We start from the raw sequence: 23192 nt of genomic DNA, 5'->3' as shown, positions 1-23192 counted from the left end.
GCGAAAAATTGCTTACCCGTAGGCAAAAATGTCATGATTGGGTGGTAGACATGGTAGAGTACACCACGTATTCTCTCTTGGTCATGTATGTGGCGCAGAAAAGGGCATACCCACTCCCGACGTTTCAGCAAGCATGTTCTTGCCGTTTTCAAGAGAATGAGTGATTGGAGGGAAAAACCTGGCTTAAATACCCTCAGGAAGGATCAAAGGGGATTTGGGTTCCTGGTGGGAAAGTCTTTGATTGGCTGAACAGGTCACAGTAGGTACGCAGGTCAAGGTAGAGTGGTATATTGTATACACATATTCATATTACATGTATATAATTCATGCTTTTATCCTTTTTTATGTGTTATGAAAAGAAGTGTTCATCCGTTACAAGCATAATAACCAACATTGTGTACGCAAAACATACATACCCTCTACACATCGTTTTCCGACAAACGACCTCGGGCACGTGCAGGTGAATCCATCCGGAGTTTCCGAGCAGTTCCCTCCATTCAGACAGGGATTGGGCACACAGTCTATTTGTGTAGTGCAAAATAGAAAAAAAAGATAGACAAAAAGAAAGTATTCTGACTGCGACTAAGACTATATTGTCATCATGACCGCTGTGAAATATACCGCTTTGAATTATGCTAACTCTGATGATACCCAAATATCGCTATGCTGCTAAACCGCTTTCATAATAATTTATTCTAGTACTTCACTTCCTGTGCAAAAAGTATAGTTAATGGTAAGTCTGGTAACTCACATAATTACGATTCTTTGAAGGAACATCAGTTAAATCATTCTATCGGTTTAATTCATTTTTATTTTCATAGCTTCATTCTAACAATAATTCTATTTCATTCATTTTCTAAGAATGCTGGGGTCGGTCATGAACTGAAAGTAGACTGAGCTGGAAGCAAAAAACAACAACAACAACAACAAACAACCAAAAACAAATTAACAAAAAACAAAAAACAAAACAGTGTCCCGATACGCCTGGGTGCCCGATACTGAACCTTGTTTGACCATACAGCCAATGTTTTTGCTATATTTTCCTACTTCAATGATGCTGAATCTGGTTCCGGATAATTCAACTCTTGCATCATTGATGGTTTTGAAACATTACTGATGACAACCAAAGTCGAATCAGAATCAGAATCAGAAAATCTGAAATTCCTATTTTGTATGATATGTATACCGTTATGAAGGGTGAAAGGCTGGAAATAGATATGAATGCTTTATTCGAGGTCGCTGAATCTGAATGAGTATAATGCAGCTTCTTTATCCTTGATGATTTTGAAATAGTCAAGATTAACAGTGATTAAAGAAAAAACAAAGATGATGGTTTTCCCTATTTCTAGGGTGCTGAATTCAAATCTGATTATTGGAAATCTTGCATCCGTGAGGGATTGCAGATGATTATTTAGCACACTCGAAATAGCTTTAAACCAATATATCTCTTTTTTTTTTAATTTCACAAAATAGCAGGAAATATTTTAGAAGGTTCACATTTATGATCATATAGAACATCTCAAATCCCTTAAGATGACAAAAGATGCATCACCCAGATTCTGATTCAGCACCATCGAATCGGGTAAAGCCGTCAAAGGAAAGAAAAGTGGGAATAAAAAAGATATTGGGCGGACGTCAAAACAAAGTTACTCTTATAAATTTAACCCATTAACGTGATACTCTCATTCCACAGAGATCTCTTCTCGTCGGTCACTCGTCGGAAGCAATAGAAAGCCGGCCGTCCGCCAAAGTGTATCGGATAGCAGTCTGATAAATCCGACTTGTGTTATGGTCGACTATCGAGGCCTCACCGGACGATCTTGCCTCATCGGATCAAGGCCGGCGCGTCTGACACTGACCTGATGGTCAACACACAAGTTTGATTTATCGATCGCTCTCCGATATACTTCGGTGAGTGGTCGGAAGCAACAAACTTTGCTTCCGACGAGTAACCAATGAGAAGAAATCTGTATGAAATGACGGTATGAGGAATCGGCTGAGTCGAATATCGGATGAGACACAGGAAACTTTTTGTCTTTTCACTTGGAATGTATGATGATTTGATTTGAAGTTAAAGTCAAAATTACAGCGCATTCTCAACAGTTTCACTGTGTATATCTGCTATCATGCCCCCTTTTAAGTGAACAGCAACATACTGCAGACACATGCTGACCACATAGAACGCCTCCACGTAAAAAAGGCGTGAACGTGAGTCGAATAGTACTTGCTTAACTCTCGAGAACTTGGACTCATGCGAGATAAACTGTAACATTGATTCGAAATTGGATTAGTTAAAGAATTCCAGCATCATATCGACTTTTCCAGTTAATCCTTCCACTTCCGTTGTATCAAACAACGTATTACCATGAAAATCTGCTTGCCACATGGAACGAGTCACTAAGGGTCGGTATCATTCAGTCATTCCCTACTTTGTACCGAAGTGTCCAGGAGTATCATAGCAATCAATAATCAATATGAATGCCAAAAAAAAAAAAAAAAAATGAAATGTAAAGTTACCGGGATGGGCACAGTACAGGTTTGTCTCTCCTCTCGCTGCTCCCGGAACATTGACGTCATAGAGAGCATGGTCACGTGGGACGTATTTGGGTGTCAATTGGACATAACTGCCTGTCTTCTGGGAGAAAATCTTGGGACAGAGAGTTTTCGGGACACTGGAACAAGTGGCATTCCCAGCGGCGGCGGTCTCCACGTAGTAAGCTACATCACCAAAGAATAAACATGTTCATGTCAGCGGTATATGAATCTTTATGATTATGAATGAATGAATGAATGAATGAATGAATGAATGAATTGATTGATTAATCAATCAACTTATTCATTAAATTTATTACCAAATTTCAATGATACATATATTTTGATAAATCACAATGATACACATTTTCATACATCTTGGTAAAGGGTGCTGACAGAGAGCATAATAATCAAGGTTAGCCCTATAATGTTGATTACAAGTATCAATATCAGCAAATTGAATGAAAATATACATCTTTCATATCTTTTAAGATAAAACACTTATACAATACAATAAGAATAACAGTAATAACAAAAAAGTAGAATAGTAACAAATATCAAGTGAAAAAGAAAATAATGACCTTCATGAATTTTCCTGAAATTAGATTTCAAACCTCTGCGACTGGTGATACTTCTTAATTCATATAGGAGGTCCCGAATATGAAATTGATTGTTTCCATAGATTGGTGTTACTCACTGAAACAAATAAGATTTCACCTTGTTTCTTGTTTGATAAGGATGTTCTAGTACTGAGAAATAATCAGACAAGGAATGAGGCAGGTGGTTATATAGTTATTATGTCAAGCATAAATATACCAATTACATAGCGGTATTCTTTGAAAATATCTAACATTTTAAGGTCATAAACAAAGGAGCAGAGTGATTTCTCGCACATTTGCAAGTAATTACTCCCGCCATTCGTTTCTGTAGCATTCGAATAGGATTCAGAGTTGTTTTATAAGCAGCACCCAACGAATTTTCCCACCAGTTTTTGCTGAACCTTGTTTATTCAAGAGCTCATTAACCCGTTTTTTTTAATTCTTTTTATCTCATTCAAATTACCGTCATCAAACCTGAAAATTCCCACATTTGACATCGCCATACCTTCAAAAATTAGAAAGTTTGCGTATTCACCTTATTTCAACTTCATCCAGATACCCCATGTATCAGACAAAGCGTGTCATAAATAATATTTATCGTCCCCAAAACATATCATTCTCAACCGAGTTGAAATCATTCCACCAGAACAAATCAGTTAAGAAGTATATTTTGGTTTTGCTTTTATTATATTTCTATATTTTCTAAGCAACCATAGAAGTTTACATTCTTTGATGCATGAATGAAAAAAAAAAGAATACAAATTATAATCTGACAGCAAAGTTCATTCAATTTGTAAAACGAATGACTTCTTAATCTTAAAAAAGACAAGAAAAGTGGCGAGATATTGATATAAGTATGATCGGCATCACGACATACGGCATTAATACCTCAACTGATTTTTTTTTTATTGATTTCAACGGAACCTCACTCCATAAACAAGACTGTATTGGCGCGTGAAAACTCAGCGACAATAAAAACTATCTAAACTCACGATCGTGCATAGCAAACTTTACCTATTATTTGTGTTTCTATGACAGGGTGAAGTTTTCATATGCATGTATATTAAAGGGGATGGCTAGTGACTGAACAGTGGAAATCAGTGGGAATGCTGAGGGATGATTGTTCCATTTCTTGTGGGATTCATTTAAGAGTACATTATATATTTATTATTGTGTGAAAATTATTTGCTTGAGAATGGTCTCATATTCAAGTAATGTGCAGTTTAAGGCCCCGTCACTGTACAGGCATGCTAACCCCGAAACACTAAACTGCACATTACTTGAATATTTCAATTTTCAATTCAATTTCAATTTTTTAATTTTATTTCGTATTTCTCGATGGAAAATACATGATTATTAGATAACAAAATATGATAATACAGAATGTCCAGCTTGGATACATACATAAAGAAATAGGAATACAAACATAATACATAGAGGTCGATGTGTCATTTTCAATCAAAGCAAAGGATGCAAAGAGAGATACGATGGAACCTACTAAAAAGCAAAGCTTGTTGAGTGTAGGTCCCAACAAAAGCCTAGTGTGGGGAACAGGATGAGGAGCACGGGTACAATTAAAGACCAAAAGTAAGGATAAACAAAAGAGAATGACTATTAATAATCGGGGGTACAGAAGATTCTTCTCACATATATTTATGTGTGTGATAAAATGAGAACAAGTAACCACATGCTGCACACTATAGCAGTTGCTCTAATAGCAATTTTGACATGGGAGTGATAGTGTGAATACGACATAATTTTAGCGTTTAAACATTCCGGCTTCCATAGACACGGGGAAAGATTCGAAAAATAAAAAGCATGAATCAATTGCAATTCCTATATGTGATATACCAGCCAGCTGTAATGCCGCATGAAAAATTGAAGGAAAGAAGGGGAAACTATGACGCTATGCGACACGACCGAAGGTCTTACTAGAAGTGGAAGGAGAAACACCGATGGGCATGAATTTGAGAGAGCATGTAACTAAATGTATATATGCATGAGTCTGTTCACATGGCAACAACCGAGTAGCATAAGAGAACAGCCATGAGCATAATAAAAAGGAGTGTTAGTGCACTTGTGTGTTGTAGCTACTCAGTACATGCTGTCTGAGTTTACGCTTAAAGGATGATAATGACAAACAGCTTTTAACTTCTGTTGGGAGATCATTCCAATATTTTGGACCTTTATACATAATTGTGTTTTTAGCGAAAATTGTTCGAGTGCGTGGAAGGTGATAAGCGTCACTCTGGCGAGTTGGATAGTGGTGGACAGAATTGTTTCTTATGAACATCTGTACAAAAAAAAAAATGAGGAAGATCTTTTGAGGAAAATTTATACATAAAAATACCTAAGTTATAATCAAACAAGTCTATCAATTTTAAGATCTTATTTTTCAGAAATAAGGCGTTTGTGTGAGATAAATACCCAGCATGGTTAATAGTTCTGATCGCTCGCTTTTGAAGAAGAAAAAGCGAATCCAGCAAGTATTTGGATGCGTTACCCCACGCAAGAATTCCATAGTTAAGATATGGGGAAATCATGGTTGAATATACAATCTGCAAAATATGGTTGGGCAAAAAAAAATATTTCAGTTTGTTTAGGATTCCTGTGTTTGTTGACACAATTTTGCTTAAAAAATTAAAATGAGTTTTCCAGGAGAGGTCGCTATCGATGTAAAGTCCTAAAAAATTGGTACTATCTACTCGGGTTAGATTAACATCATTAATCTTAACATCATCAGGAATAACTTGCAGGGAATTGCTAAATAACATATAATGTGTTTTATCAACATTTAAAGATAACTTGTTCGCGTAAATCCAGGACTGAACAGATTTCAATTCATTATCCATTATGCTTACAAGGGTAGTGGGATTGCGGTGAGACAATATGAGACCATTCTGAAGCAAATAATTTTCACACAACAATAGATATTATAATCATTATAATGTACTCTTAAATGAATCCCACAAGGACTGGAACAATCATCCTTCAGCATTCCCACTGATTCCCACTGATCAGTTACTAGACATCCCCTATGTATGATGTACATGTGTGTGCGTGCGTGTGTATGTATGTGTGTGTGTGTGCGTGCGTGTGTACCGAGAGTATGCCAGAACCATCAATGTGTGTTGTGGCCAAATGTGGCCTAGGAGGTGGGGAGTCTCCCAGGCACCCCTGCCATGAATAATACAGGGACGCATTCAGTAATTGCACTATCCTCCAGGACTGCACCACTTTTTTTCTTAGTTTGATGTGACGTAGGAGACCCAGAGCTATCAAATAACATACCAGTAACAACCAATTCCCTGACAAACGACAATACGTGGTAATGAAATGACGCATGCAATCCATCCTATCTTCATTCATGCGTATACAGTTCATCACACCGGCATACCTCTGATATATAGGCCTACACACGATCGTTCAGTGATTCCTAAATTAACTGCAAAAGTCACCATGACTAAAGGAGTCTTTAGAATGGGATTTATGGGATTTTTTTTATGCAATTCAATTTAATTCAAAGTGAAACTCATTTTGTTCATTACCAAATTATAACGTTGAAAGTTTGGTTGCAATGACAATAATAGTTTATATCATTACAGAAAGGGGCGTAGCATCAAAAAGCACAGATTGTATCAACTACGTCTAACAGTACAAGACATTTACAGATAGACACCAACAACAAAAAGGAGAGAAAATAATTAAGATAAAAGTGTACACTGCCATGGCGAAAATTATAGGCACACTAGTTTAAAATGAATTACTTAATTGTAGATCTCAAGTGACTAACAGAGAATTGTTCCATTGTTAGCAATTTCTTATGAATATCTAGTTATTCATTTCATAGTTAAGCGTCGGTCTACCGAATGGTTTGCTCAAAGATAGATCCTTTATGTCTGTAAATTTGCATAAGAATATAAACTAACTTGTATTGTGCTTATTAATATCAAGGAAAATCAAATGTGTTTTAAACTGTGAAGGCACATTTTTATTTTTGCTTTGAAACATGATAATGCTTACATTTATGTATACCAATAGTAACTACAAATAGAAAAATATACGTTATATACAGAGACCTTGCCGTAGTGATAACGGAAACATGCAGGACTATCCCCCCCCCCCCCCCCCCGCTCAATCAGCACCTGTACCGCAGTGCGCGGATACGTGTGTTTCTCCGACATCGGGGATGCATAATGTGTGAGCACTGCCCCATGTTAACGGTGGTGAAGTCCTGATCACGATATGTTATAAAAGGAATAGAAATAGTCCAAACATTAATAATTATTCTGACAGATACTTAGCCATTGAATCAGATATATTGCTCACTATTTCTCAAACCATACTTGAAGATACCTTACGCAACCAACTTGTATGATCTATTAATGCCGAATGCTTTAGACAAGTCATATATCGTTTATAAATCAATTATGTTCAAATGCATAACAATCTTATCTATCTATTCATCTGTCTATCTATTTATCTATCTATCTATCTATCTATCTATCTATCTATCTATCTATCGTTTTATCTATCTATCGCTTTATCTATCTTATACTGTCTATCTATTCTTAGTGCAGGAACTACATACATACCTTTCTGTAATACCAGAACAGCTACCATCATAGCAATATGAAGTCGCGCAACCTGCATCGCGGTATTGATGTACTCTTGGACCCTGAGTGAAGGAGAGAAGGTGCATCATTGTCTTTCTATTCCCGCAAGAACATAAGAGTTAATTATACAAACATTAGGCTTATTTTCAAAAGATGTTATACGCTATCAATTAGGGGGTTAGTGAGTCCTGAACCATAGTCATATTCCTTTGAAGTAACTTTGACAAATGGCTTCGTAAATTCAGGTAAATTCAAGTTAAATAATGAATGAATCGTCTAAACACGGAGTAATGAGTATTTACAATGTGCTTGTTAAAAATTCTACTCTTCCTACAAAAATCAAAGATTTGACTCCACATGTCGACGATCAAAGGCTACTTGTACCTATTAAATATTCTTTTATGTTACACTATACACTCCATAATTCTACATTGCATTTACACAAAATAATGCTACTAGTTTGTAATTTTCATAAACATAGATACGTAAGTACATGACCGCACACGAAAGCAAACAAACGGAAGGAGGTTATAATATCAATAACATGCCAGTTATAACACCAGTAATTGATTGACTGGTTGCATTTCACCACTTCTTTTTTTATACGTTAATGTAATACAAAGTCAACTGAACAAATTAAGTGGGTACAATATCATTTGAATTTGACAATTGAAACAGGGGAGTGATTAATCAAAATATGCATTGTTCCATGATAATGCAAAGTGAAGACAAGCAGGTTTTATTTTACTTTTGCAAACATTAGGATCACATGTACCTGCTATGCAAAAGACAAAATTTAATGATAATGATGTCGTTTTTACCTAAAGGTAAATCGTTAAAAGTTATCCCTGCTCTTCCTCAGAGCCATGTTACCATGGTTACCCCAGCATTGCCAGGTACTCATGTTAACACGAGGGTCAACAATAATCGTAAAACATCTCGCCAATGAAAGTAAGCTTTTGACAAGATTCGAACCCCTGACGTCGGTTTGTAAGTCAGTAATCTTTTCCCTCATTCCTCGATCAGTACCGTCAGGAGAGTACATGTAGTTAAAAAGAAAATGACGCAATTCTGTCAATCAATGATTATAATTCTGACAGACTTTATTTTAAGAGCCTGTGAGACATTTGGATTCTAAAGTTCATTTTGTATTGTTACTTCAATGATTGCATATAGGCCCTACATTCTAACTACTGAAAAAGCAATGTCCAAGTTGTGGGAAATAAAACATAATGTACATTCAAGTACAATTCCTATTAAGTTAGGTTCAATTCAATTCAATTCAATTCAAATGAAATTTTATTTCTACTAGCACATTTTTGTTCATACAATTGCAAGGAAAATACAATGTATACAACAATAGATATATGCATATACATGTGAAACTAATCTTCAAAAATAATTGTGTTATTGGAAAAGAGAGACACTTGGCAAAGACAAGCCTCTAGGAATGAGGGCCACTCAGGAAATCAACACAGTGCAATCAAAATCAATTCGATAATAGTCGTCAAAGTAGAGAAATATCCATAGTTTAATCTAACAGTACCCAATCCAATCAAAATTTATCAAACATACGTTTGTAATCATCACCATCTTATGACTTCATAAAGAGGCTTAAGAGAAGTTTTTCTTTTAAGAGACACCATGCATATACACAGTAGACCTTCCAGGGCCCCGTTTTATCAAAAGATGTAATCGATTATAATGTCCTTTCCACACAGGCTGCCATAGACTTTCAATCGAAATCAACTATATAATCAATCTTAACTCTTTACAAAACAGGGCCCTGCATGGACCGTTGGCAGACTTGGCACTCTTGGAAGAAGAATCTTGAAAGTTGAGAAATGAGGAGTTCAAATAATTTTTCTTTACCTCCTTCTCCATGGAAGAAAGTTGTAACACACAAATCTACATTTTTGTTTTGTTGCACGTTAGTCATTTTGTCCTTTTTTATTTCTTCAAAAGCAAACAGTTAGGGAACACAGTGTGGTTTTGGTGACAGCATTTCTAGCGATGCTGTCACGAAATCTCCACTAACTCCACTAACACCAGATGGACTAAAGTTGCAAAAAGAAAAACAACAACACACAAACAAACAAAAACAAGCTTCTTACCTATGATTCCTGAATTCTCGGTCTGGGTTCTGACGCAATTGAGATTATCTTGAAGTGAATGCTACAGATTATTAAACATCCCAAAACGTTATTACACATATAGCATTGGTAGTGATGAGATGTGATGAATGGTACACTCATGACAGTTGTAAAGCCGTATTGTAAAGTGCGGACAGTTGATGTCTAAGGTGTGGCCGACTGGAGGAATATCATTTCGCTCTGACAGCATAAACTGCAAAGTCGCAATTTGCATAAAAGCTTGGCTTCATTGCTGCTTTCAACCCTACATAGGATACAATACGTAACAATTTGGAAGTCCGCGTCATATTCCGTCCAGGGGCTTCGGGAATTCGGCGGCAGAACACAGCCGATGCGTGAAGGTATCAATCCTTCACAGCACGTCCAAATCGCCGAAAACAATTGTTAATGTATCACACAATTTGTTTCAATCGCTCAGTGTTTACCCTTTTATTTCTAATTACATCATGCATGTTTTGAGATGATACACACTATATATATATATTGCGTCCTGGTTGCTTACAAGTAGGTCTATAATAGCATTGTTTCAGAAACAGTTGTCTTGTTCAGTAGTCCTTCAGTAGGCCTATATACAGGTAGTATCATTTTTTCCCTTTGGATTATCAAATTTATATTAAAAGCAAAGGTATAAGACACAGTGTCTCTTGATTTTGCAAACATATCAAAGATATGCTTCCATCGTCGGCTGACACGTGATTCTATCAGCCTCATCAACACTGTTTTCTAACAGTCGATATCATCATTAGTATTATCTGCATCCAAATAAATCATTATTATCACTGATATTATTATAATCATGATCACATAAGTAACAATTATGATAATATTATGCGCCAGATGATGATGTACACTATATTGTTATTATTATTGTTGTCATTATACGAATACTCATTCACAATGGTAGAAGTAGCAGCAGCAGCAGCAGTGGTAGTAGTCGTCGCCGTCGTCATTGTTGTTGTTGTTGCAGCAGCAGTAGTAGTGGTAGTAGAAGCAGTGAATAGTAGTAGTATTCATATCGTTGGTGGTGTGAGAAATGGATCTGCAACGTATAAGTTTCTGACGATCTACACATTCGCGAAGACTATAGCCCCTTGGTATGCAGGCACAAACCCTTGTCGGTTGTAAAGGAGTCTGCGCCAAAAAGACGACATGACCCACTGACACTGTCCCAAAGGCCGTGTGTAACAGCAGCTGCAGCAGTTACGGTGCTGGAGGGCTTATACTCAGTACATGTACATGCAAAGACCCTGAAGGAAAAGTTTTGGCAGAATTAAAACTCCTTCACGAATGACAAGGGTTTGTGACTGCAAACTAGCCGACTACCAGCGACCAAAATCTACTAGTGACCATCGGCAACCAATCAGCTACCAAACCCTAAAAGTGTTTATTGGGTACTGGCTACCAACCGGTTACCAACAGGTTGCAGACCGTTTGTAAACCGATTTAAGACCTGTCGGAGAGCGCCTTGAAATCGGTATGCTATTCACATTAAAGATAAAAATGATGATGGATAGGTAAATGCTCGCAGAAAGGTTTGCAAATGGTTAGAATACGTGTATTCCGTGTGACCTGCGTGTCAGACGCATGGGTAGCGAGTGAGGGTTGACAATTCGGTGAAGGAATTCCTCTGAAGGAATTTGATATGGCAGAAGTCCCACATAATGTCATTATCTTGGCCGCAGCCGACTCTCAACTATCCAGCCGAAAGGCACGCAATTTGCTCGTATAGCTCGCTCCAAGCCCGCAGAACTGACCAGCTACACGGATATTGGCAGTATCGACACCGTCCCTGGCCAGTATAACACCCGTATTATGCTCGTAGAATGCCCGCAGATGACCTGCGCTTCCGGCACATAGGCATTGATCCATGGGCAACCTACGTATTTCAAGCCGGTCAACCTTTGACTTGCGGCAGCTACTGGCCTCGTACTGGTGTTCTGCGTGGACCTCTGCGGGCAATCCCCGCGACTCATCCGGAAAAGTTTTGGTCATGCTCAAAACCTGGCTGCGGGTAAATCGGACTTGCATGCCCACCTCCGGGCAACTACGGGCGAGATACGTGTTGGTACTGTCAGGTGCGGGTTAACTGCAGGGAACTCCGAGTAGCAAAAATTTTTCCTGCAAGTCAACCCACAAGGCTTCCCCAGACACGGTTTGACAAAGCCTTGAGCATGCTTAAAAACTTGTCCCGGGTGAGTCGCGGGGGTTTGCCCGCAGAGGTACACGCAGAACACCAGTAAGAGGCCCTTAGCAGCAGCACCTCGCAAGCAACTCCCACGCAGGTACTTCGCTGCTGCAACGCAGGTACTTCACAGTCCCCGTATGTCGCTCGTAGCTGAAAACGGATCGGTTTCCAAGCTCTCACGTAGATAACACGGAATACACACAAGTAGCAGGTAAGTAGCACGCCTCTAGCAGGTAAGACGCAAGTGCGAAACTCGTCAACATCCTTGTCCGCCCGCAGAATATTTTCCTGCATGCTGGAAAATTCGTACTCGCAACAAACCCCTTTATGTTTCTTCATTCTCTCAGCAGATCAAATCAGTAAACACGTCAACAGGCAATGGATCAACGACATGTAAGGAGAAATCTTCTCGCTTATCCAACAACTATAAACTTACATATTCTGGGCAAATATCACATATAACTCCGAACAACGTTTCTCTAACATAAGGGTTTAAGAATATTTTGAATTCTATATTCATATCATGATATACATGTATTATGATATGATATATTATAACTTTTATAAACTTGCACACTCTCTTGAGACTTAAGAACGAAAAAATATTATACAGAATTAGCCTAGAAATAAAGAACTTTTAATGCTGACGGTGTTTTGATGGTCAAGCCTATCTCCATCTCGTACTTCCTGGAGAACATGGAGGATGGGGGTGGTCGAGGCAAGGCAGAACTAACGTGAAAACATAGTAGTAGTCCAGGCTAGAAGGCACCTAACCTTGTTTTTTTGATATATACAATGTTTTTTTATGGTTTCTTGTCAATTCGAGGGTGCTGGTTCCAAATCTGATTGATGCCACTCGCGTAACCTTGAGCATTTTTGGCAAAATGCAAAAAACCCAAAATGCTAATTTGGTAGCAATAATCACAATAATGACCATTCTGTGACCAATTATTCCACCAAACTTTGTATATTTATGTTCCTAGAGTTTTTCCATCTGCATTTGCAAGAGAATTTTCATTTCATATAGGTTCATTTAGTATTTAAAACTCAATTCAAAATGGCCGTCATTCCTCTGCTCATGTACAATATGAATGGCAAAAAAATTGCATGGAAATATAGAACAAATTTACTGTATTTCCAGTCCCGTACCTACGCTGTTTTAAAGTGTTGCTTGTGCAATACAAATATATTGGCTACCACTTACAATATAGAGGGCCTACATGTATTTTTATTCTTCTAAATGCAAAAATTCAAAATGGTCGCCACTCTTATTCTCCTGTTCAATATGACTGGCAAAAATATATGTCGAAATAGAAAGCCAATTTTCTGTAGTTTTTTTCTGACATGCAGCTACATTGTTTATTAAGATTTAGTGCTAATCATATATCTCAAGGATGATCTGAACAAAAAGTCATTCTTTTATGATGCAAAAGGCCCAAATTTACCATATAAATTAGGATTCTTACTAGGAATTATGAATGGAGTTTGGAGCATTTAATATTCATAAGCCTTACAATGTTAAACACAATTTCACACAGAGACAGTATTGTAGGTAACTCGGGTGGTATCAGAGATGGCATCAGACCAGCGTCTGCGCCATCCAGTTTGGGGTCAAAGCTTTCAAGTGATGGGAGGGAAATCTAGGTTGGCTTGTGGGATTTCAGACGCATTGATGGCAGGTTATTGGGGGGGGGGGGGGGCACTTCATGAAGCGTTTTGTCAGATTTTTTTTTTAACAAACTGCTATAAGCTACTACAATCCTTGCATCTGATTGAATGAGATCAAATTTGTCAGACAAAACGCTTCATGAAATGCCCTCGGTTATCGTCATTGGAAGGTCAGGGTATGCGTAGACGGTACTGGTGACACTTGCCATCCTATCCTTCCAGCGTAAGGAGGGAGAGTTATCGAGTGCCAGTGAAGGAGGGTGGATTTCCATAGTCTATGCTTGGAAGGCTTGCCACAGAAGGCTACCTTGAACATAGCGTTGGCAAGATGGTTACTTAGATGGAAGGCGTGGGCCTGATGGTAATCTTGTAAAGGTTGAGTCAAAGTCTCCAGAAGGTGAAGTAAATACTCCTCTATTGTCTTGAGATGGGTCAGTACTTGGCTGATGTCATCCAAGGACCATCTATGAGACGTAAGGGCAAGATAATCTGCACGAGCAAACTTCCTGCATGAAGTGATTGTCATGTCACCATGTTAAAAAAGGAGTGGAGTTAGTTTACAGCCACCCTGGAGGAGGCCATCATTCAGAGTCCTGACACCGCTGGTCTGCGCAATCCTGAATCTGCAAGTGCTGAATATTAAGACAAGCAGTGTGAAGTTGTTAAAGCAGGGTTTTCAGAATGAGGCAGCACTTTAGAGATCTCAGAGGCTCCCTGGACATCATACGCAAACACATTCGCTCCGAGAAAACTGGTGGTAAATTCCATCTACCTCGAGAACAGTGAAGCCTTTAACCTACCATGGCTGGAACAATGTCAGCATGCCAATTGTCAGACAGCTCTGTGGATGGTTAACGGTAAGGTTGGGCTTTGGATCTTCTGTAAAGGAGTGCTCAAGCAAGTCCCCATATCTTCACCCTGTCTCTATGGCAAGATCACCCACTGACCCCTAAGTACCTTGTAAGGCAATTGAAGGATTGCAGGATTGCAGGGGTCACGGAACTGAGGGCTGGGCAGCAGCAGAGGTGGGGGCAAACAGGTGTGAAACAAGCCCCTTGACTAAAATGGACCCATCCCATTACACGTATATCCATCACGAATTACCTGCATTGTACTAACATTGGTAAATATTCCATAATTTAAGAATTCATCGCTGAAGGTAAGGTTTGAGCAAAGTACTCTTCTCCAGACACAAAAATGTGTCAATTGTACAGTGGCAAGCACGAAATTAAGATTACCTGATGTTATTTTGAGCATGTTGAATGATAATAGGTGCCTACATATAAGGACAAATCTGTTTCAGTAGGAGTAACTAGGCGCTTCCCACAGTCGTGTGGGGTAAGGCAGACTTAATTTTCTCCCGATGGAAGTAGCAATGCTCCTGACAACTACTCACTCTTATAATATGCATCTTTCAGCATCATATTATTATGCCTTGACTCCATTCAATGATTGCATTCCTAGACAAATATGAAATTATTGTTGGATGTTACAAAATAAGACTACTGTGGTGTGATGACTTTCTGTTTCCTGTTTTTCTGTTTACCATTAAAAAAAGATATAAAAATATGGTGGATAATGTACTATCAATACTCTACCAAAGTCTCTGTAATCCTCCAAACACAAGTACATGCTGTTACATTTAAACAGCCTTGAGCAAATACGTGAAAAATCATGCATTCACAGAACCAGTGGTAAATCTGATCTGCGATATACAGATAAGACAGAATATCATTTGTCATTTGTATTTTCAAGCAAATCATATTCTTGGTTAGCATAAAAAACTTTTGGGCATTAGAGAGAGAGAGAGAGAGAGAGAGAGGGGGAGAGAGAGAGAGAGAGATTTGACGAGAAGAAGTGAGGTGGTCCCTTTTTTCCACTTTTCCCTGCCTCGTGTTCTTTCTCGGAAGAGGGGATTGAAAAGTTTTTATGATATCGCTTTTAGATAATGTAGAACAAGACATTAATTTAGAAATATCATTTGTGTCATCATCTAAGATTCAGCTTCAGTAAATCAGAGTGAATATTATGATGTTGAACATCTCAAGGCAAATAAGTATCAAACATTCATATCTATTACTTCCTGAACAAGAATCTTGATGTTGGCGTCAATTCAAGTCTTGGTGGTATTTTTTCCCCAAATTCCGAGGGAAAACATGGAAAAAATCCAGATTGAGGTAGCAAATTTTGATGTTTGCATCATAAATAAAACAGCTTTTTGTTAGAAACAACCTTCTGATTTCTAATCAGCACCCAAATTGATGGACAGTGTAGCTGCATGAGAGAAAAAAAAAATTGTTTATTTCCATGTACATTTTGCCGTTAATATTGTACAAGGGTATATGAGTGGCATCCGTTTTGAAGTTTTGTTTTGAGCAGAACATAAAAGCCCCCAAACAATAAATTTTCTGTTTGTTTGTTTGTTTGCTTGTTTTGCTAGTGGCACTCATCAAATTCGCATTGCACATGCAAAACTGGATAACAGCGTAGGTATCTGACTGGAAATACAGCAAATTCGTCTTCTATTTCTATGCACTTTTTTTTGCCATTCATATAGTACATGAGTATAGGAGTGGCGGCCATTTTGAATTGAAAAATAAGCTTAAGATATTAAATGTACCTACTTCAAATGAAATTTTTCGTGCATGTCCAAATACAATTGCTCAAGGAACAAAAATGCAAAAAGTTTGATGGGATAATCGGTCATAAAATTGACATAATTGGGATTATCATGGCCAAATTACTGGTATATATCTGGCGGCCATTTTGGATTTTCGCATTTTGCCGAACATGCTCAAGGTTACGGGAGTGGCATCAATCAGATTTGGAATCAGCACCCTCGAATTGACAAGAAACCATCAAAAACATTGTATATATCAAAAAACAAGGTTAGGTGCACTTTCTATGGAGCCTAGCCTGGAGTATAGCCTGTGTGGGCGGTCGTAGAGAGAGAGAGAGAGAGATAGATAGAGAAAGATAACCCTATAATACACACACACACACACACACACACACGCACACACACACACACACACACACACACACACACACACACACACACACACACACACACACACACACACGCAGACAGATAGAGAGATAGAAAGGATGAAGAGAATTTTCTTCTTTTATCGGGCCAGAAGTTTTGAGTGCTCGCATCAATTTTCACCAGGCGCTTTGTCCTCGGTCTGAATATTATTGAGAAGGCTGTATTGATTTCAGACGTGAAAGGAAAATGAAGATAAGGAAGTACTGAGAAGAGTTGCATTCTAAGTGCCAGATTCATAGCAAACGGACGTGGGCACATTTATTTTTGTTTTTATGGCAACTGGTTTAAATCGATACTATGTCATCTGTAGGTAACCATCTTGATCGATAAAAAGGCGTGGAAGGCTAAAAAGACTTACATTCACAATGCCACTTGTGTCGCATTCGTATATGTCACTTTCAAAAACTCGTCATACGTCTTTCACGCTCCCGGGGAAGTGGTCCAGTTATTTTGTTATGTTCCATTTTTTAGTAAATGTGTTTCAAATAAGGTACGAAACTTCCTGCCTGCCAAAAAGGAAAATTAAGATGATAATGATAAAAGATGATTTTCGAAAGATGACAATTATAATCAATACATAACACTCAAATACTTTCGAATAAGATATACGGAATGTCAATTCTTGTATTAAATCTCATATTTCTTTTTTTTTCTAATATGCTATAAATATGAATTTTGGTTATAGCAAACATTGATAACAAGGATCTTGAGTTAACACATAGTTGAATTTGTCTTCCATACCATACCATATTTTCAAGAAAAAACAACAACAACTTTTATGGTCGGATTCCTTTCACCATTTGACGTCTGATCTAGTTTCTCACTATTCATTTATTCATCAGTTTCTTCAACTTTATTGATCTTCCACAAAATTGTTATTTTGTTCAGTAGATATTTTCATCTTTACTTTCTCCCCAAGGTGTTTCTTAGCTGCAAATCCGTCCAATGTTTATATTTGCATCCGTATTTTTGCTCACTAACTTTGTGTACATAAAAAGTAAAGAAAAACTTTTATCATGAAACCAACAGAAGATCAGTATAAGATTTTCTCTGAGATGTTTCATATTCAGAATCCTACACTTTTTAGGAGTATCTTATTTTCGAATCCAATTTCAATCTATGTATAGTGAGTATTCAACTTATTCACATATCAGCATTCTCTGAACCAAAGTTTATATTTTCCTATATTTTACAGTAACCGCTTTCTTCATTTAGATTCATTGTATGTTGTGAAGTACAAAAATACCTATCTATCAAAAGTTAGCATGACAAAAATTCAGTTTCAGTTTCAGTAAGTTTTATTTCTCCACTTGTACATAACAGAAAATAAGTATAACAATATCGAACATATTATTCACAAGTCATGAAAATATAAACAAAACGTCGCATTACAAATATATAATCATGTGAAATAATACATAAATATCATTTCAGATCTTTAACACGTGTTTAAGTGTACAGGTGGAGGATACCGTTATCAATAAGCAAAACGCTTGACTTGGACAACGGCCGGCCGTTGTCCAAGTCAAGCGTTTTGCTTATTTTGTTCAGCGGCCGCGGCCCCTGAACAAAATATGCCTTGTCACAATTTTTTATTTAACTAAAGGAAGGAACGAAACAATTATAAACACGTCGAACAAATAATGTAAATCTTTAAAGTATTTTAAATGTCATTTGACCAAAAAGGACAACACAAGGTGGAATGTATAAAGACGAAAGAAGGACAAAACAAAACAAAACAAAGCCAGAGAATAAGGTACCCGAATAGGAAGAGTAGAGGAAAGAGAGAAGAGAAGAAAAGCGATGAAATACAGTGTTCATGAGTTGGGAACAATAAAACAAAAGCGTTATTTCTAATTCGAGTGGTACATTGCGAGAAGAACGTTTTTATAAGATGATTTAAAACATTGTAGAGAAGAACTTCGTTTAAGGTCATCATTCAATGAGTTCCATACATCTGGACCATGATGTCTTATGCAATTTTGAGCTATTATGAGTTTAGGGATTTCCAAATGATAATCTGTTGCATGACGGGTAGGATATGAATGAATACTATCATTTGAAATATACATATCTTTGAAATGATGTAAAATGATGTAAATGATGTAATTTCGGACTGAAATTTGTGACATAAACAAGTCTTTTCAGCCAAGAGACCCACAAACAATATTATGAGGATTATAACTGCACACTGAAAATAACGCGTGTGGTATCAACGTAAACATCGAAATTGTTTATACTCCCTATTAATGATCAGCTCAGTTTAATGTCTTGACGTCAATAATTTTCACTAGTCCCTGTACTGTCCATGCCTTCCTTTTTAATCTCACAAGGACTCTATCATGTACTAGGGAACCAACCGCGTTAAGAGTTGTTGTTTATAATGATAGCAGTATAAGACCATGCACTGGTACAGTCATAACCTTGAAAAAGTGCTAAGCATCGTGGCCAACCCATTACGCAAGATATTAAAGATAACGATATACCGATGTTGCACAGATATCGAAATTACAAGAAGACGGATACAGCAGATCACCAAACAGAGTATAATCTACGAATAGAAGCCTTTCTCCTAAACAGTAGATCAGTAGATCAACACAACCTGCTGTGTTGAAAGAATGACTAATCGGACATCCTAGTCCAGTAGAAATGACAATACGGATGTAATAGCAAGCTTCTGTACAACACATTTCATAAAAATGATCAGAATACGAAAAACAGTGTAAGCCTTGGGCAGGAACTCAACAGTTATAAAGCAGGAGCTTCACGGCATTAGTATGTAAACCGCTCAGATTGCATTGTACCTTGTTGTATGCCAGCTCGTACAGGAAAAATGTTCCTCCTAATGAAGGAGAAGAAGAAGAAGAAGAAGAAGAAGTAATTCAGAATACTATATAGATAAAAGGTGTTCATTTTTTATATTTTGTGTTTCAACTAATGGACACATTATATATCTCCACAACAATGTTCACGCATGCGCACTCGAGAGTCACCCAGCTCTGATGGCTATAAGATGGCATTGGTTCACGTATCACATTAATATCCAGTCACTGTCAACGACTCCTTCAAACAAAGCCATCAGCCTTTAAACGGACTGCCTTGTTTATCAGAGCGGAGATCACTGTGCGGGTGAAAATTCAGCAGGTGCGTATCACTTGCCTTCATGATTGTATGTTCGGGAACGTTGTTGCAGTATGTTTATATTACTAAAATTTTACTCGCTATTCTGTTTCACATCTTCGGTTCAAGATAACACATTTTCAGGACAAAAGCGGTCATTTTTGCATTAACATGGTAGTAAGAAATATCAAGATCTACTGAACAATTATAGTCTTTAGCGTATCATAATTCAGGTGGGGCGCTGTGGCATAGCGGATAAGAATCCCGACTCCCAATTGTAGGACCCGAGTTCGATTCCCGACCAGTGTTACGTCCTTGGACAAGTTGATTTTACCCTATTTCCCTTTCGACCCAAGTGTATCTGGCACCGCTATGTATAAGGTAATAATAATGACAGGGCCATCTGGTAGCCGTGGCAACACTGAGGAGGCTACCCTGGATAAAGAAGACAGTATTATTATTATTACTATTATTATTATTATTATTATTATTATTATTATTATTATTATTATTATCATTATCATTGTCATCATTATTATTATCATTATTTCTAATGGAGGAGGAAGTATGTCTTTTTTTCTCTTCTAGACTTCTTTTAAATTTCTGACTAGCAATATAGTACGTTCTGTTTGCTTAAACGTCATTTTAAAGGGGATGGCAAGTAACTGATCAGTGGGAATCAGTGGGAATGCTGGGGGATGATTGTTCCAATCCTTGTGGGATTCATTTAAGAGTACATTATATCTATTGTTATGTGAAAATTATTTACTTCAGAATGGTCTCATATTCACGTAATGTGCAGTTCAATGTTTCCAGGTTAGCATGCCTGTACAGTGTCGGGGCGATCGTTACCGGCCCGTTAACGATATAAATTAAGCACTACATTAAGCATTTTATTGTGAGCAGGGAAATGGGCTATAAAGAATGAAAAAAAAAAATGTGTTTCGGTCCTTGGAGGATCAGGCCTGTAAAACTATTCGAAAACATGCAATATGTGAAAAATAATGGATTCTGTTAGGTTTTCCAATATCAAACAACTTGTTGAAAATAAACATCTTCCAAAACAAGCCGTGAAAAACATGCACGTCCTGACCAATCCCCAGACTTCAGAAGTTGTCGTCGTACTCTAGCTACTACAGCTGTACGTACTATGATAGAGGAAATTAGAAATAGAAAGTGTGTTATCTTCCATTTTCCATTATATTGATTAGAACTCCATTCGTCTGAAAGAATGACACTTTTCGGTGTGATGTATTTGTCGTCTAAAACAGTCTGTAAATAATCTTACTCACAGATCGTATCATCATTGGCAATTGAAGGTAATATGGCAGCGGATAAACCCCTGATAGTTTTGACTCTCGCTCTTACGATTCTTACCAATGACGCCAGCGCCGAAGAGCGGATGCATAATGATCAAGATATTGCTACGCATTCCTCTTTGCTAATTGAATCAAACATAGATATAATATCTGCAAGAACTAGGTCCAGCTTGAACCTCGTTGACTTGACCCAGTCTTCGGCCAACATTCAGCAGGACTCCATCTGTGACGTTGATCTCTGGAATGGTGCCACTGTGGTCATTTCGACATCCGATGCTATCATCAGCACCGGTGGAGGATCGATGAAAATTGAAAAATCACATGACGTGTTCGCTTGGTCGTGGTACCCCCTTGAGTGGACTTGGTGGAACATTCTTCAGCTCACATCAGCTCTTCTGGGACTATTTGGTAATGCTATGGTCATCCTTGTCCTCTATAAACGAAACTCGTCCAGTCGATCTACAGACATCTTATTAGGAAGCCTGGCTCTTGTTGACCTTGTCACATCGCTTCTTGTCATTCCGGTTCCAGCCTTACGTTCTGCCCCCGACACCTGGGCGGGGTACTGGTATTGCGTGCTGGTTGATTTGCACATTCCCATGTGGATAACCATCACAGCATCGACCTATACTCTCGTCGCCATTTCTATCGACCGCTACTTCGCCATCGTTCATCCGCTCACATTCAACCGCCTCGTCAGCAGACCTCGAGTGATCAAGAGCGTCGCTCTGATGTGGCTTGCTGTTTTCCTTGTTTCAGGGACTAGCTTTTTCGTACACAAAGTGGACAGTACCACAGGTAGCTGCGGTTTTGTTTTCGTATCGGACAGGGCTAGGTTAGCCTTTGCTTTCTTTACTATAATTCTTCGCTTGGTATTTCCGGTCACCCTCCTTGTCCTCACGCAAATTCTGATCGTCCGAACTCTGCATCGACAGGCGAAAATCTTTGCTAGAGGTCTCCATTCCCTTCAGTCAGTCCATCTCGCCGCTCGAGACAGAGTCATTTTCATGCTGTTCCTCGTCATTGTCGGCTTCGTAATATGCTGGACACCCGGTCAGGTCATGTTCTTGGGCCTCAACGTGGGCTTCGTTTCCTTCCACCTCTTCAAGAGACCCCTTCACCTTTCCTTCATCGTGCTGTCATTCTTTAACTCCTGTTTGAACCCGATCATCTACACAGTCGCGCACCCTCAGTTCCGCCGTGAGATGATGGATCTGATTTCAGGGGCCAAGAGGCGGCGTGGTCCTCTATTTGAGCATGACTGTCATGAAAATAGCAAAGTTTCCATGACAATCGTCTAAACATCATATATAGACCTATAGCTACATGGGTCCACCATTTTATTTGAGGCTAACCCCTGAACGCAATCAGGGATTTGCTAAAGGCAAATTGTATAAATCACCCCTCATGTCCGCTTGAGGCCGTATCTCCTTCAATTGAAAAAAGGCACCTAGACGTAACGTAACGTTTGTTTCCCAGTTTCCTCGTTTCCTCCTCGTTTATCTTGCTTCCCTGCGTATCATTCAGATTCTTCAGATAATTCCTAACAATCCGGACTGAAATAAACCCCCTCCCGTTTGTATTTCGATTCGAAATATCAGAAACATACCAATGCATACTATTATATTCTACGTAAAACGCTTCTCAGATCTAATTTAACTATTACGCTATTTTCAGAGAGAGAGAAAAAAAAAGAGAATATTTGACACCAGTCTCAGAGAAGTGCATGAAATCATTTTTTTTTAAGCATTGATTGATTAGTTGTGGAAAAAAAATGTGACGTAATTGATATAGGGCTTGACTTTTTCATGTTTGACTGACTGCAAAACATGACCAATAATACATAAGCCACGACTGCTCTGCTGCAAACAGTGGTTCCTTTGTAACAAATCACAATTTCACCGAAGTTTTTCTCAAAATTTGGGCGCAGTCAGAACTCATCCGCCGAGGA

The 23192-nt window shown here is 38.2% G+C and overlaps 1 protein-coding gene across 1 annotated transcript; it reads left to right on the top strand.

Annotated features, from left to right (window-relative positions):
* The first annotated feature begins 21246 nt into the window (after positions 1-21246).
* Positions 21247-22542, top strand: LOC139710940 (allatostatin-A receptor-like). The gene has a single exon (XM_071622864.1). The coding sequence runs from the start codon at positions 21247-21249 to the stop codon at positions 22540-22542; it is 1296 nt and encodes a 431-aa protein (XP_071478965.1).
* Positions 22543-23192: the final 650 nt, after the last annotated feature.

Source organism: Diadema antillarum, unplaced genomic scaffold, assembly GCF_040938485.1.
Source record: "Diadema antillarum isolate AM-2024a unplaced genomic scaffold, OU_Dant_1.0 seq00001590_RagTag, whole genome shotgun sequence".
NCBI lineage: Eukaryota > Metazoa > Echinodermata > Echinoidea > Diadematoida > Diadematidae > Diadema > Diadema antillarum.
Note: the sequence above shows the minus strand (reverse complement) of the source record. Positions and strands in the feature narration are given on the sequence as shown.